The 17,284-nt window shown below is 46.3% G+C and overlaps 1 protein-coding gene across 3 annotated transcripts; it reads left to right on the top strand.

Moving 5' to 3' along the window:
• Positions 1 to 1,315: 1,315 nt before the first annotated feature.
• Positions 1,316 to 7,847, top strand: FOLR1 (folate receptor alpha). Of its 3 annotated transcripts, none has more exons than XM_017894476.1 (5): positions 1,316 to 1,525; positions 3,949 to 4,124; positions 6,796 to 6,984; positions 7,137 to 7,272; positions 7,422 to 7,847. In XM_017894476.1, the coding sequence occupies exons 2-5, from the start codon at positions 3,957 to 3,959 to the stop codon at positions 7,700 to 7,702; spliced, it is 774 nt and encodes a 257-aa protein (XP_017749965.1). In that variant the 5' UTR covers positions 1,316 to 1,525; positions 3,949 to 3,956; the 3' UTR covers positions 7,703 to 7,847. The 3 variants fall into 3 exon arrangements, with proteins under 3 accessions (XP_017749965.1, XP_017749966.1, XP_017749967.1); XM_017894477.1 differs by lacking the exon at positions 1,316 to 1,525 and adding an exon at positions 1,978 to 2,405; XM_017894478.1 differs by lacking the exon at positions 1,316 to 1,525 and having other exon boundaries at positions 3,946 to 4,124.
• Positions 7,848 to 17,284: the final 9,437 nt, after the last annotated feature.

The raw sequence follows: 17,284 nt of genomic DNA, 5'->3' as shown, positions 1-17,284 counted from the left end.
AAAAAAAAAAAAAAAAAAAAAAAAAAAAAAAAAAAAAAAAAAAAATAAAATAAAAAATAAAAAATTAATGTTAAGTCTCAACCCCAAAGTGAACACAGGATGTATGTAACGCGTATGTTTGCTTAGTACACACGCATGTGACTCCCTTTCATGGACATTCATAGCTTCTCCTGTAACCCATTAATATGTATGCTAGCCAACCCATTTTACATAAAACTCCTGTCCCACCCTTCCTCCCTCAAATTGCCTGCTTTTAGTCTCAGCCAAAGGTTCCACTTACCAGCCTGCATGTTGCAACCCAACATAAGAAATAATATTGTTTCCAAATATACAGATCTGGTGATTTTAAGTTGACACTTCCCAGGTTGTCACAAGATTCAGGTATGGCTCACACCCTATGATTGCAGGGCACAAGCTGGGATCTCCTGGGAACTGGTCTCTTTGAAGGCCCTAGAAGACCTTCCTTCTTGGTTGATTTTCCTCCAGAGATCCAACTGCCTTCTTAGGCTCCCCTGCCTGCCTCCTCCTCGGTCCTGACCTGTGGCATTGCCCAGGTTACTGGGCCCCCATCTTCCCTGCACTTACTGCCACTCATAGGCTGATGGTTCCCACACCTGCATCCAACCTGGACTCCTCCCCTGAGCTTCCCCTCTGCAACCACTTCCCCCTGGGCCAAGGGCACACAGGCACCTTGAAAAAACAGTGTTCTGTGTTTCTTCCTGCCCAAACCTGCCCCTCCCTCTCCTTTTTCCCATCTGTGGTACCACCATGGGCTCAGAGAATAAAAAAATGAAGGCTTTTGTCATTGACTGGGGTGGGGATGGAGGGAAGAGTTATCCCAGAATCATAGGTGCTGTAGAAAGGATACCTGAGTTGCTGGGAGAGGGGGTCTGTGAGTTGGCGATGGAAGGAGAGCTTGGCCCTTCAAACAACTGAAGATCTGATCAAAAGATTCATAACATCTGTGATTTTGTGACTGGCGATGAGTGGTGACACCTGGTCTCATGGGGTTGGGGAATTTGGGAGATTTGGTGGTTCTACAGTGTATGGCCTTTTGAGATCCTTGCTCTCTATAGCTGTCTGGGAGGTTGGAAGCCCGGGCTCTAGCCCTTGCCCTGATCCTCCAGATCTCATTTTCCTCATCTATGTAACAGGACAGAGGAGTTGGAAACTGATGAGATTAGCTCAAAGGATCCTGGCAGCTCAGGTTGCAAGATTTTTTTCAGACCTGAGCATTTGGGAAAAAATGGGGTAGGTGGAGCTTAGGGAGTAGCCTTAGGCCTATACTGTTAATTCACCCCCTCCCACTTCCCCATGGAGGCTTGGTTGGTGCTCACAAGCAATAATTAACTGCTGAGTGGCCTTCGCCCAATCCCAGGCTCCACTCCTGGGCTCCATTCCCACTCCCTGCCCCACTGCCCGTCTCCTAGGCCACTAAACCACAGCTGTCCCCTGGAATAAGGCAAGGGGGAGTGCAGAGCAGAGCAGAAGCCTGAGCCAGACCAAGAGCCACCTCCTCTCCCAGGTATGACACTCCCCATCCCCCTTCAGAGGCTACACACCCTATGGTACTCCCAGCATGTGTTAAGGATTTGCTGAACTGGAAGGGCCCTCTGTTTGCCTGAAGCCCAGAGAATCTTGAAGCGGAGACTGAGGCCCAGACCAGAGTGTGGCCTGCTCAAGCTTAAATGACAAGTTAGTGTTCATCTCCCTGAACTAGTACCTGGGCTCTAGGCCTTCAGTCCAGCACTGAGTTCTCAGCTCTTCTAGTCTGGGGCCCCAAGGTTGGGGGTGGGGGTCATGATTGTTGGTGGGGAGGGGTCACAGCTGGACCAAGACCTGAAGGTGAAACTAGGAAGGTGGGAAGGGGGCTTGCGGAGTGATGCTGGTCAAAAAGACAGCAAGAGAGCCTGGCTTCAGAAGCAGCCACGGCAAGAGAGACTACTGACTGAACAGGTGGGCTCCACTGGGGGCTGGGGAAAGGATTTTCTCAGCCCCCATCCCCAGCACTGCATATTGGCTGCACCCATGAGAGCCTCAGCACTGTGAAGGTGCAGGGAGCAAAGGCCAAAAGAGCTCTGGCTTGAACTTGGGTGGTCCCTGCTGTGTGACTTGGGGCATGGCCCTTATCTGTGCTCAAATGCTTCTGCGAAGATTAAAGGCTATCCTTTGTTGATTTCCCCTTCTTACATTTAATCCTTGCAGGAGAAAGCTAAGCCTCAAGATAGTTTGCTTCTCCTTCCCCCAAGGCCAAGGAGAAGGTGGAGCAAGGGCTGGGGTCAGGCAGGACAGGCTGAACAGGAACCCTGTGCTCTAAACAGTTAGGGTTTGTTTCCCAGGAACTAAACCCAAAGGATCACCTGGTATTCCCTGAGAGTACAGATTTCTTTGGCGTGGCCCTCAAGGTTAGTGAGTGAGTGGGTCCACAGAGGCATGACTGGATCCTGGAATGAATGAATCAACCATGAGAGAATGAATGAACACTGGAATCAATAAGAGTAGCAGAATAATGGATTGTGGAGCAGGAAGGAGAGCTGCTGGGTGGGAATTCAATTCCAGGCCTATCTGAACCCTGCTGTGCAGTCAGCCTGGAGACAGCCCAGCTCAGGCCCTGCCTAGACCCCTGTCAAGGAAGCCCTGTCAAGAGGAGAGGAGGGGCAGCACGGGGGCACGGCAAGCTTGTGAGCAGGAAAGCATGTCCACTTTAGTGACTGGTATGTGGAAGATGAGTTAGAGGAGACAGATGGAGAGAAGTCATAGGAAATAAATTCTGAGCATTTTAGGGGGGCCCAGATACCTGGTGACCAGTGGAGTGAAGGAAACAGTCACCTCCCAAAATTCAGTGTCTGAGGTCAAAGGATTGAAGTTCTGTGATGACCAAGGAGAGGCCAGCTCTGTGGTAGGGGGCACAGGAGCTCCCCAAGGCCCCAGGGCTGTCTAGCTGGCTGCCCCCTGCCAGCCCCTGTGCCCTGTGACCCCCGCCCTGCCCTGCCCCGCCCCAAGATCCCATGGTTTCCAGGAGGGGCCTACTATACTAGCTTGAGTGATGAGGCTAGAAAGGGCTGGGACTAAGGTTTAAAAAGCAACTAAAACTAATGAAAAACCACACTGCAGCCCCCCAGCTAAAACATTTTTATAAACTTTTTGTTTTGTTTTGTTTTTTGAGATAGAGTCTCGCTCTGTCACCCAAGCTGGAGTGCAATGGCACGATCTTGGCTCACTGTAACCTCCGCTTCCTGGATTCAAGTGATTCTCCTCCCTCAGCCTCCTGAGTAGCTGGGATTACAGGCACATGACACCGCACCCAGCTTATTTTGTATTTTTAGTAGAGATGGGGTTTCACTATGTTGGCCAGGCTGGTCTCAAACTCCTGACCTCAGGTGATCCACCCACCTCAGTCTTCCAAAGTGCCGGGATTACAGGTGTGAGCCACCACGCCCAGCCCATTTTTGTAAACTTTTACAACGAAGTAATTTGGTGTCAAAATCTGACCTGAAAATTAATGTGAGCTTATGTATAGTTTTAATTTATCCCACCAGTGTAACTGTTTCACCCCAGAACATACACTTGATTATTGGGTATATGAAAATTATATTATCTTTGAATCACCTTTGATGAAATCCTAAAGAATTTTAACTCTGAAACATTTGAATGAGGCATTGTGGACCTATGACAAACTCCTGGCTATTTCTGCATTTTGCCCAAATCCATCCTTGAATTATATCACTTGAACCTCATGATCACCTGGAGAAGGCAATGAGGCTCAAGCCAGGGAGGGGTGGTGTCTAATCCCACCTCTTACTGGATCTGGGAAAACTGAGGGAGATGGGGGCAGGGCTCTATCTGCCCCAGGCTTCAGTCCAGGCCCCACCCTCCTGGAGCCCTGGGAACAACTTAAGGCCCCACCTCCGCATTCCTTGGTGCCACTGACCACAGCTCTTCCTTCAGGGACAGACATGGCTCAGCGGATGACAACACAGCTGCTGCTCCTTCTAGTGTGGGTGGCTGTAGTAGGGGAGGCTCAGACAAGGACTGCACGGGCCAGGACTGAGCTTCTCAATGTCTGCATGAACGCCAAGCACCACAAGGAAAAGCCAGGCCCGGAGGACAAGTTGCATGAGCAGGTGGGCCAGGGGGTGATCTGGGGTGGTGAGGGACTGGCTCAGGAAGAGGAAACCAGGACATGGAAATGTCAAACTCCATTCACTGGTGAAGTGAAGGCAGACAGACCCACTGGAGGAGCCCTTCAGTTTGCATTAATATGGGTGACTATTTCACAGACACTGTGTGCCAAATGTCGGTACAATGCCAACAGTTCACCTTCTTGATTGTTGAGTTTCTGCATGACATAGATAAGGAAGCAGGCCCAGAGGAGAGCCTGGGAAATGAAGTTGGAGTGACCCATCCTGGGGTTGCTTGATTTAGGGATTTAGACTTTGAATGACTCCTCCAAAGATCCGAGGGAAGAAACTGCATACTGTGCATAGTGGCCTCTTTTCTGCCAGCCCTAAACAGCTCAAGAAGGGAGAGTCTCTCACATTATGAGGCTGGGTGCGAAGCATTCTTTTTTTTTTTTTTTTTTTCCTGAGATGAGGTCTCCATATGTTGCCCAGGCTGGTCTCAAACTCCTGGACTCAAGTGATCCTCCCACCTCGGCCTCCCAAAGTGTGGGATTACAGAAATGAGCCATATGCCCTCCCGAAGCATCTTGGTTCATGCATCTAGCAAAACTTTGGGCTGTGTCTCTCAACCACATTGGACCTGAGTTCTCCCTATAACATTTATTTTGCTACTACCCCTTTAATATCCTGAGCATGATGATATAACTAAAGAAAAAGCAGAGGAAAAGTAATTTGTAGTCCGGTGTTATGGCTCACACCTGTAATCCCAACACTGTGGGAGGCCGAGGTGGGCAGATCACTGAGATCAGGAGTTCTATACCAGCCTGGGCAAGATGGCAAAACCCCATCTCTACTAAAAAAACACGAAAAATTAGTCAGGTGTGGTGGCACATGTAGTCCCAGATACTCAGGAGGCTGAGGTGGGAGGGTCAATTGAGCCCAGGAGGCAGAGATTGCAGATCGTGCCACTGCACTCCAGCCTGGGCAACAGAGTGAGACCCTGTCAAAAGAAAGAAAGAATGAAAAAAAGAAAAAGAAAGGAAAGGAAGAAAAGAAAGAAAGAAAGAAAGAAAGAAAGAAAGAAAGAAAGAAAGAAAGAAAGAAAGAAAGAAAGAAGAAAGAAAGAGGAAAGGGAGGGAGGAAAGAGAGAGAAACTTGTAGTATGCATTTCTTTTTTTTTTTTCTTGAGATGGAGTTTTGCCCTTGTTGCCCAGGTGGAGTACAGTGATGCAATCTCAGCTCACTGCAACCTCCACCTCCCGGGTTCAAGTGATTCTCCTGCCTCAGTCTCCTGAGTAGGCACATACCACCACATCCAGCTAATTTTCTGTTTGTTTGTATTTTTAGTAGAGATGGGGGTTTCACCATGTTGGCCAGGCTGGTCTCGAACTCCTCACCTCATGATCCGCCCTTCTTGGCCTCCCAAAGTGCTGGGATTATAGGTGCGAGCCACCGCACCCGGCTTTAAGTGCACATTTTATTTATTTATTTATTTGTTTGTTTGTTTATTTATTTATTGACATAGAATCTTGCTCTGTCACCCAGGCTGGAGTGCAGTGGCACAATCTCAGCTCATTGCAACCTCCGCCTCCTGGGTTCAAGCAATTCTCCTGCCTCAGCCTCCAGAGTACCTGGGACTACAGATGTCTGCCACCATGCCTAGCTAAATTTTGTATTTTTAGTAGAAATAAGGTTTTGCCATGTTGGCTAGGCTGTGGTCTCCATTCTTGACCTCAAGTGATCTGCCCACCTCCACCTTCCAAAATGTTGGGATTACGGGCATGAGCCACTGTACCTGGCCCACATTTTAATATTTAGCTCATCAGCCTTAAGTAACGAGATTCAGAAAGCTTGAGGATGGCCACACAGGAACATAGATTCAACTCATCCTGAATTTCACAGCCATCACAAGTTAGTTTTTAAGGAAAAAGGGTAGTTCCTAAGTTGTTTCTCAATAATTTATAATAAAAATAACATCTGCAATTGATTGGCTATATATTGCTTTTTGTATCACAAATTCCAGGAACAGATAATGGGTGAGGCAGCTAGTCAGGGACAAAACACCTCCTGAGTAGCTGGGATTACAGGTGTCTGCCACCACACTTGGCGACTTTTTGTATTTTTAGTAGAGACGGGGTTTCACCATGTTGGCCAGGCTGGTTTCAAACTGCTGATCTCAGGTGATCCACCTGCCTTGGCCTCCCAAAGTGCTGGGATTATATGAGTGAGCCACTGCGCCCAGCCTGGGGTTACAATTTAAATTGCTTTTTTACCTTCAAATCTTTGTCACCTCAGTGAGGCTTAATCTGACCGCACTATTACACTGCAAGTCCCAATCCTTCTCCCCTGTTTAATTGTTGTCCAAAGCAATAATCAGGTGATGTGTTCATTGTTGTAACTCCAGTTTCTACAAAAGTACCTGGGTGAGAGTAAGTAGGATCTCAATAAAGGTTGAATTAACAAATTTTGTAATGACTGCAACTCCAACAGGAGCTCCCTTCTGGGCTCCCACAGTCTCTGACGGCCCTCTCCCCTAAAGAGGTCCCAACAGCAAGTATTTTCCTGGGTGACTTCCAGTGGGCTGGGGAATGAAGGACTAAGAGGGGAGACACTGCATGTGGAATATTCTGGCTGTTCTGGCTGTGGACTGAGTCCTGTGTCTTCCCCCATCCAGTGTCGTCCCTGGAAGAAGAATGCCTGCTGTTCTACCAACACCAGCCAGGAAGCCCATAAGGATGTTTCCTACCTATATAGATTCAACTGGAACCACTGTGGAGAGATGGCACCTGCCTGCAAACGGCATTTCATCCAGGACACCTGCCTCTACGAGTGCTCCCCCAACTTGGGGCCCTGGATCCAGCAGGTACGCATGGCTTCTTGCAGGTACAAGAGCTAGCGGAGGAGCTGAACTTTCCAGGCATCTCTGCAGGCTGCAATCCCAGCTCCAGTTCTATTCAGGGCTGGGTTGCTGGAATTCTTGAACCTGAGCCCTTCTTTTGTAACAAAATCTCCCAGGTGGATCAGAGCTGGCGCAAAGAGCGGGTGCTGAACGTGCCCCTGTGCAAAGAGGACTGTGAGCAATGGTGGGAAGATTGTCGCACCTCCTACACCTGCAAGAGCAACTGGCACAAAGGCTGGAACTGGACCTCAGGTGAGGGCTGGGGTGGGCAGGAACGAAGGGATTTGGAAATGGAGGTATGTGGGTGTGGAACAGGTATGTGACAATTTGGGGTTGTAGGGCTGGCAGACCTCAAGATAGTTCTGGGCCCAGTGGCTAAAGGTCTTCCCTCTTCTCTACAGGGTTTAACAAGTGCCCAGTGGGAGCTGCCTGCCAACCTTTCCATTTCTACTTCCCCACACCCACTGTTCTGTGCAATGAAATCTGGACTTACTCCTACAAGGTCAGCAACTACAGCCGAGGGAGTGGCCGCTGCATCCAGATGTGGTTCGACCCAGCCCAGGGCAACCCCAATGAGGAAGTGGCGAGGTTCTATGCTGCAGCCATGAGTGGGGCTGGGCCCTGGGCAGCCTGGCCTCTCCTACTTAGCCTGGCCCTAACGCTGCTTTGGCTGCTAAGCTGACCTCCTTTTACCTTCTGATACCTGGAAATCTCTGCCCTATTTAGCCCCATAGCTCCCAACTATTTGGTTCCTGCTCCCTGGTTGAGCCTCTGACAGCCACTTTGAATAAACCGGACACCGCACATGTGTCTTGAGAATTATTTGGGTATGAATGGGAACGTGACTGTTTTGTTTTCCAATTCCCATTGATTGAAACCAGTGAGACCGGGCCAATTCCTAGTTCTGACAGTTGCTATGAACTAACCTGATACTTAACTATTCTTCTAACTTAGGAGACATTTGTAGCTCTCAATTTCATTTTTCACTGTAGCTCCAATCTAGAGCCAAGCCCAGGAATTTTTTGTTTGTTTTGAGACAGGGTCTCACTCTGTCACCAGGCTGGAGTGCAGTGGCATGACCTTGATTCACTGCAACATCTGCCTCCTGGGCTCAAGCAATCCTGCCACCTTAGCCTCTCAACTTGAGACTACAAGCATGTGCCACCACACCTGGCTATTTTTTTTTTTTTTTGAGATGGAGTTTCGTTCTTGTTGCCCAGGCTGGAGTGCAATGGCATGATCTCAGCCCATGGCAACCTCCGCCTCCCAAGTTCAAGTGATTCTCCTGCCTCAGCCTCCCAAGTAGCTGGGATTATAGGCATGCGCCACCATGCCCGGCTAATTTTGTACTGTTAATAGAGACAGGTTTTCTCCATGTTGGTCAGGCTAGTCTCAAACTCCCAACCTTAGGTGATCTGCCTGCCTCGGCCTCCCAAAGTGCTGGGATTACAGGCGTGAGCCACTGCGCCTGGCCCCACCTGGCTTATTTTTACATTTTTTTTGGAAAGAGGAGAGCTTGTTATGTTGACCAGGCTGGTCTCAAACTCCTGGCCTGAAGCAAACCTTTCATCTCAGACTTCAAAATTACTGGGATTACAAACATGAGCCACCATGCCCAGCACAATCTCAGCTCACTGCAACCTCTGCCTCCCACGTTCAAGCAATTCTGCCTCAGCCTCCTGAGTACCTGGGACTATAGGTGTGGGCCACCATGCCTGGCTAATTTTTCTATTTTTATTAGAGATGGGGTTTCGCCATGTTGGCCAGGCTGGTCTGGAACTCCTAACCTCAGGTGAACCACCCACCTTGGCCTCCCAAAGTGCTGGGATTACAAGTGTGAGACACCATGCCCAGCCTAGCTCAGGATTTTATCATTTAAACTGAACATAAGTCTCCCAGGGTTGATTCCTGTGCTGTGCTCAGCTCTCCAAAAGAAGAAATGGGAAGGCTGTACCCAGCATGTTTTGGATGGGTTGCTGGGAAGAAGGTAAGGTGGCAGCAAGAGCCATACGGCACTAACAGCTAATACCCACAAAGCATTATCTGCTAGGCACTATCCTACCTAAATTGTTTATACCGATGATATGTAGATACTACTGTCTGCATTTTCCATATGTAGAAACAGACGCATAAATTAAAGAATGTTGCCTGACCAGGCGGGGTGGCTCACACCTATAATCCCAGCTCTTTGGGAGGCTGAGTCGGGCGGATCACCTGAGGTCAGGAGTTCGAGATTAGCCTAGCCAACATGGCAAAACCCTGTCTCTACTAAAAATACAAAACTTAGGCCGGGTGTGGTGGCTCCTACCTGTAATCCCAGCACTTTGGGAGTCTGAGGTAGGTGGATCATGAGGTCAGGAGATCGAGACCATCCTGGCTAACATGGTAAAACCCGTCTCTACTTAAAATACAAAAAAATTAGCCAGATGTGGTGGTGGGCGCCTGTAGTCCCAGCTACTTGGGAGGCTGAAGCAGGAGAATGGCATGAACCCGGGAGGCGGAGCTTGCAGTGAGTCAAGATCGCACCACTGAACTCCAGCCTGGGTAACATAGCGAGACTCGTCTCAAAAAAAAAAAAAAAAAAAAAAATTACGAAACAGCCCGACGTGGTGGCATGCGCCTATAATCCCAGCTACTTGGGAGACTGAGGCGGGAGAATCTCTCGAACCCTTGAGCTGAGATCGCACCATTGCACTCCTGCCTGGGCAACAGAGCGAAACTCCGTCTCAAAAAAAAAGAACATGCTCTTTCCCCTCATGGAGTGAGTAAATATGTGTGTGTGTCTTGAAGGGATAATGGTTCCGTGGCTGACCAGAGGAGCTGAGCCTAACCTGCTCTGCCAGAGCTAGGACTGGAACCCAAACTTCGACTCATAAGCAGGTTCCAAACCAATAATCTGAAGGGCTTTAAGGCAGTGTTCTCCATTAAATATAGTTTGTAACCTTTGTATTAAGCCAGGTTATGTTACAGTAACATTCCTAATATTGCTGTGGCTTCATACAACTCACCTTTTTGGGTTCTTTGTTTGTTTGTTTGTTTTCTTTTGTTTAAAGACAGAGTCTCTCTCTGTCACCCAAGCTGGAGTAGTGGCGTGATCATAGCTCATAGCAGCTTCAAATTCCTGGGCTCAAGTGATCTTCCTGCCTCAGCCTCCTGAGTAGCTGGGACTACAGGTGTGAGCCACAACATCCAGCTAATATATACACATATAAAATATGTATTATATATATGATAATAAAGACAGGGTCTCATTATCTTACCCAGGTTGGTCTTGAACTTGTGCTGAAGTGATCCTCTCAAAATGCTGGGATTACAGGTGTCAGCCACTGTGCCTGGCCACAAATCATGTTTGTTTCTTGCTCAAGCTACAGTGTTTAATGTGGGTTATCAGAGGGATTCTGTTCATTTCTCTTTCCTGGACTACATTAGCAGCCAGGAAGTTCTGCTTTTCACTGGAGGCCCAGGCTGATTGGAGGCTCCATCTTCTATGAGACAGGAAGAGGGAACTTGGCGAATTCCATAAGCCTCTTCAGATTTCCACCTGTCACTTATATCATTGGCCAAATCAAGTCATGAGCATGCCTAAATTAAAGAAGACCAGGAAAACATGATCTTATCATGTACTTGGAAGGACAGGAGAATCACGAGGTTTGCAACAGACCTAATGATGACTACAAAGACCTCATTATTTTCTGGTCAGTTTCTATTTCTGACATGGTCATAGTTACAAATTTAATTTTTCAGCTAGATCCTAGTAAGATGGAGGACCAACTCTTTAAACCTATGCAAATAACTACATCAACCCAGGCCGGGCATGGTGGCTTATGCCTATAACCCCAGCACTTTGGGAGGTTGACACAGGCGGATCACTTGAGGGCGGGAGTTCAAGACCAGCCTGGCCAACATGGTGAAACTCCGTCTCTACTAAAAATACAAAAAAATAAGCTGGATGTGATGGCACATGCCTGTAAACCCCAGCTTGTTGGGAAGCTGAGGCATGAGAATTGCTTGAATCCGGGAGGTGGATGTTGCAGTGAGCCAAGATCGTGCCACTGCACTCTAGCCTGGGCGATGGGCAATGGAGTAAGACTCCGTCTCAAAAACAAAACAACAACAACAACAACAACAAAAAACCAAAAACAACAACAAAAAAAACTACACACACACACACACACACACACACAGAAAAAACCAGAAAAACTACATCAACCTGAAAAGTGGAGCAATCCACTGCTGACCGCCCAGGGTAGTCTTGTAAACAAGGTCAATTGATGCATCATGTTCTCTACAGGATCAGTGACACCATTTACAAATATGATTTGTTTACAGATATATTTGGATTAGTGGAATTTAAGATAAGTACCATCTAAAACCAAATTATTTTCTTTTTTTGAGACAGAGTCTCACTCTGTCACTAAGGCTGGAGTGCAGTGGCACAATCTCGTCTCTCTGAAACCTCTGCTTCCCAGGTTCAAGCAATTCTCATGCCTCAGCCTCCCAACAAGCTGGGATTTTAGGCATGTACCACCACACCCAGCTAATTTTTGTATTTTTATTAGAGACGGGGTTTCACCATGTTGGTCAGGCTGGTCTCAAACTCCTGGCCTCAAGCAATCCACCTGACTTCGCCTCCCAAGGTGCTGGGATGACAGGCATGAGCCACTATGCCCGACCTATTTCTTTTACTTATTTATTTTGTGTGTGTGTGTGTGTGTGTGTGTGTGTGTTGGTTTTTGTTTTGAGACGGAGTCTCTCTCTTGTCCAGGCTGGAATGCAGTGGCGTGTACTCAGCTCACTGCAATGTCTGCTTCCCAGCTTCTCCTGCCTTAGCCTCCTGAGTACCTGGGACTACAAGCATTGCGCCACCATGCCCAGCTAATTTTTGTATTTTTAATAGAGACAGGATTTCTCCATGTTGGCCAGGCTGGTCTGGAACTTCTGGGCCCAAGCAATTCACCCACTTCGGTCTCCCAAAGTGCTGGGGTTGCAGCCATGAACCACCAAGCCTGGCCCACTTACTTCTTTTTTGGACCGAAAGTATAAGTGATGAATGCAAAAATTGATAAATTGGACTTAAAATTCAAAACTCTTGCTCTTTAAAAGACAGCCTTAAGAAAATTAAAAGGCAAGCAACAGACTGGAGGAAATATTTACAAAACACATCTGATAAAGGATCTGTATTCATAATATACAAAGAACACTTACAACTCAGTAATTATAAGGCAGTTGACCCAATCAAATAATGGGCAAAAGAAATGAACAAACTTCATTAAAGAAGATACACAGGTCGAGTGCGGTAGTTCATGTCTATAATCTCAGCACATTGGGAGGCTGAGGCGGCAGATCACTTAAGGCCAGGAGTTCAAGACCAGCCTGGCTAACATGGCAAAACCCTATCTCTACTAAAAATAGAAAAATTAGCCAGGTGCGGTGATGCATGCCTGTAATCTCAGCAGCTCGGGAGGCTGAGACAAAAGAACTGCTTGAAACTGGGAGGTGGAGATTGCAGTGAACTGAGATCGTGCCACTGCACTCCAGCCTGGGTAACAGAGCGAGACTGTCTCAGAAATAAAAAAGAAGATACACAAATTACGAGTAGTTACACGAAAAGATGCCCAACATTATTAATCATTAGAAAAATGCAAATTTAAACCCCAGTGATATACTATTTTATACCTATTAGAATGGCAATAATAATAAGATAGGCAATAACAAATGTTGGCAAGGATGTGAACCCTCACACAGTGCTGGTGGGGGTGTAAAATGGCACAGCCCTTTGGAAAACAGTGTGGCAGTTTCTCAAAACGTTAAATGTAAAACTACCATAGAACCCAAAACTCTACTTCCAAGTATCTACTCAGGAGAAATGAAAACAAACATAACAAAACTTAATTATGAATATTCATAATATTAGGTACCATTATGCATAATAGCCCCAAGCTGGCAATAACATATGTATATATGATTTTTATTTTTTTGAGACAGAATTTTGGTCTTGTTGCCCAGGCTGGAGTGCAATGGCGTGATCTTGGCTCACTGCAACCTCTGCTTCCTGGATTCAAGCAATTCTCCTGCCTCAGCCTCCGAAGTAGCTGGGATTACAGGCACACACCACCACGCCCGGCTAATTTTTGTATTTTTAGTAGAGACAGGGTTTCACCATGTTGACCAGGCTGGTCTCAAACTCCTGACCTCAGGTGATCCACCTGCCTCGCCTCCCAAAGTGCTGGGATTACAGACATGCACCACTGCACCTGGCAATAACCTAAATTTTTAGCAGTTGGTGAGTGGATAGACAAAATGTAGTGAATCCATACAATAGAAGACTGTGCAGCAATGAAACGTGATGACACATGCTATGTCGTGGATGAGACTCAAAAACATTATGCTAAGAGAAAGAAGCCAGACCTAAGAGGTTTCATGTGGCATGATTTCACTTACATGAAATGTACAGGAAAGACAAATTTATAGAGGCAGAAAGTAGACTAGTAGCTTCCTGGGGCTGGAAGTGAGAACAGGGATTAATTGTAAATGGGCATGACGGGGGATGAAAATTACTGAGGGGATGATTCTGAGTTTCTGTGGGGTGTGCATATGAGGGAAACTATTCTAAAAAATTTGGCATGTGGTTCCATAAAAATCTATCATCTGAGACAAACTCCATTCCCAATCTTTAAAAGATTGGTTGGAGGCTGAGTGTGGTAGCTCACGCCTGTAACTTCAGCACTTTGGGAGGCCAAAGAGGGTGGATGGCTTGAGCTTAGGAGTTTGAGACCAGCCTGGGCAACACGGTGAAACCCAGTCTCTAGAAAAAAATACAAAAATTAGCTGGGTGTGATGGCGCGAGCCTGTAGTCCCAGCTACTTGGGAGGTTGAGGTGGGAGGACCTCCTGAGCCCGGGGAGGTTGAGCCTGCAGTGAGTGGTGATTGTACCACTGCACTCCAGCCTGGGATGACAGAGTGGGACCCTGTCCCCCTCACCAAAAAAAAAAAAAAAAAAAGATGTGATGGGATTTGGCAGTTAAGGAGCGAGTCTATTCTTGGTGTAGATGTAGATAACACCATTAGAGATGTTTAGTAGGTGGCCCATTGACCAAGGACCTTTTTAAAAAAAGAGTGTTTGTTCCAGCTGGCAAAGGTAAGGTTTGCTAAATTGAGGGTTACAGACCAGAGCCAGGGGAAAGAAAATGGCTATATCATATGACTGGCCCCCCAAAAAATTAAAGAAAAGGGAACATGAAGTACATTACCAAAAGTACCAAGACAATAACCACAATCATATCTCTTTCATTAATTTTACTCCTTCATTTTCTAGTTACATGTTCTTGGGCTAGCATCTTCCCCCAGAGAAGTCTTCTGCCTGAGGGCTGAAATTTTGCTAGAAATCCCTAGTCTCAGGACTCTGATAGGTTGACTCAACCAAGTATTAGTTTACGGTGATGATATCAGATACACGGGTTTATTTCCTGTCAGCAAAGTATAGCAGGTATGTTTAAACAAACAAGAGGGGAGAATAGAAACCAGTTGTTGAGCTGGGTGTGGTGGCATGGGCCTGTAGTCTCAGCTACTTGGGAGGCTGAGGTGGGAGGATAGCTTGAGCCCAGGGAGGATGAGGCTGCAGTGAGCAGTGATCATACCACTGCACTCCAGCCAAGGACCAAGGACGTCAGAGTGAGACCCTGTCTCAAAAAAAAAAAAAAGAGAGAGAGAGAAAGAAGAAAGAAAGAAAGAAGAAAGAAAGAAAGAAAGAAAGAAAGAAAGAAAGAAAGAAAGAAAGAAAGAAAGAAAGAAAGAAAGAAAGAAAGAAAGAAAGAAAGAAAGAAAGAAACCAGGTGTTGAGAGTATCAAACAGCCCGGCCAATCTATTCATTTTCAATATCATAATGAAAGAAGAATATTCACTGGGGTGTACTACATAACAGCACAAACTTACTGGTGAGTGCTAGATTTCATGAGGTCTCAGATGATGGCTACATAGAACCTATTATTAGAACCTGGGGAGGGAGTAAGGGACAGGGAGGGTTAGTCTTCTCAACCGATTTAACTAACTTTTTTCTTAATTTTTAGACAGTCTTGCTCTGACACCCAGGCTGGAGTGCTGTGGCGTGATCTCAGCTCACTGTAATCTCCACCTCCCAGGTTCAAGCGATTCTCATGCCTCAGCCTCCTGAGTAGCTGGGACCACAGGCATACGCCACCACATCCGGCTAATTTTTTTGTGTTTTTGGTAGAGATGGGATTTCACCATGTTGGCCAGGCTGGTCTTGAGCGCCTGGCCTCAAGTGATTCTCCTGCCTCGGGCTCTCAAAGTGTTGGGATTACTGGTGTGAGCCACCGTGCCTAGCCTAACTTATGTTTGATAATTCTATGTGTCTTCTCTATTTGGCTGAGCTCTGCGGGTGATATAGATAATGAATGTATTTACAAATCTTGAGGGCCTTATAGTCTGTTTTGTAACATGTGTACTACAATTGGTACCAATAATACAAGGTTAAACTATGGAATAAAATCAACATGGGCATAAATTTGACAGTCATCATGTAAGGCCTTGCACATGAATATGAGTCTACTTTTATCCTTCCAGGAAGGTCCACAATCATAGTCACAACACTTACTTTGCATAAAAATAATCTTGACTGGGTGTGGCAGTTCACACCTATACAGCCTGGACAACACAGTGAGACCTTGTCGCTACAAAAAATCAATAATTAGGTGGGCATGGTGGTGCACACTTGTAGTCCCATCTACTTGGGGAGGCTAAGGCAGGAGGATCGCTTGAGCCCAGGAGGTCAAGGCTGCAGTGAGCAGTGTTTGTGCTACTATACTCTAGCCTGAGTGACAGTGAGACCCTATGTAAAAAAAAAATACGGTCTAGAGGGAATGAGCCCCTCTTTTTGGTCTGACATCTTTCTCTACTTTGTGGACATGATGGACAAGGCAGCTTACAATACTGATAAACTAATTTTTAAAATATGGAGCATGCCAATTATACCTAATTATTTTTAGCATCCCTCCTTGTATCCTTCTTTACTTATGAGTGCTATGCTGTGTGGGAGAGAATTTTTGGTGTAATCCAGTAGCTGTCTGGGAAGTGTGAGATGATTTTGTTGTTAAAAAAAAAAAAATGCCTTGGCCGGGCGCAGTGACTCACGCCTGTAATCCCAACACTTTGGGAGTCCAAGGCAGGCAGATCACGAGGTCAGAAGATCAAGACCATCCTGGCTAACACGGTGAAACCCCGTCTCTACTAGAAATACAAAAAATTAGCCAGGTGTGGTAGCAAGTGCCTATAGTCCCAGCTACTCGGGAGGCTGAGGCAGGAGAATGGTATGAACCCAGGAGGTGCGGGTTGCAGTGAGCTGAGATCACGCCGCTGCACTCCAGCCTGGGCAACAGAGCGAGACTCTGTTTAAAAAAAAAAAAGCCCTGATAGTTATATTATTTTGAATTAGGACCTGATCTTGGAGGACAACAGAAAAAAGTGTTCTCTGGGAAAGGCCTTCATCTTGGCTGTGTAAGAAAACTATATTTTACAACAACCTTGTCTTTAGGAATTCTAACTTCTTTATAGGTGAAGAATCCTCTTGTTTTATGTTGTATCATGACCCAAGACTGTGACATGAGTCAGCACAACAAGAAAGTAAAAAAAAAAAAAGAAAATAACATGCTTTTTGAGAAGTGAAATTCGCATTGAGTTTGGGTAAGGACCTAAACTCTGCTGTCAGGGGAAAACACACAGGAAATAAAAAATAACTTTTGTTTCTTCATGTTAAGAGTAGACTTATACTCAAATATTATACTCAAAGATGATTTTTTATGAGCAGCCAGTATTGTTTAAAGCTTTCTATTTCTTAAAATAGAAGTCATCTGAAGAAGCACTTTTAGAAGGGCAGAATAAGGACGTTTGAAAATTCATTCCTTCATAAAAGCAAGAAAACACTGGCAAAATGGTAAAAATCAACTTTTTTCGCTGAGTGCGGTGGCTCACACCTGTAATCCCAGCACTTTGGGAGGCCAAGGCGGGAAGATCACCTGAGGTCAGGAGCGTGAGACCAGCCTGGCCAACATGGTAAAACCCCATCTCTACTAAAAGTACAAAAATTAGCCAGGCATGGTGGCAGATGCCTGTAATCCCAGTTACTTGGGAGGCTGAGGCAGGAGAATTGCTTGAACCCGGGAGGTGGAGGTTGCAGTGAGCCAGGATCACATCACTGTACTTCACCTGGGCGACAAAGTGAGACGCCGTCTCAAAAAAAAAAAAAAA

Source organism: Rhinopithecus bieti, unplaced genomic scaffold (assembly GCF_001698545.2).
Source record: "Rhinopithecus bieti isolate Rb0 unplaced genomic scaffold, ASM169854v2 scaffold_21412, whole genome shotgun sequence".
In the NCBI taxonomy this organism is placed as follows: Eukaryota; Metazoa; Chordata; class Mammalia; order Primates; family Cercopithecidae; genus Rhinopithecus; species Rhinopithecus bieti.
The sequence above is the reverse complement of the archived record's forward strand: the minus strand, read 5'-3'. Positions and strand labels throughout refer to the sequence as shown.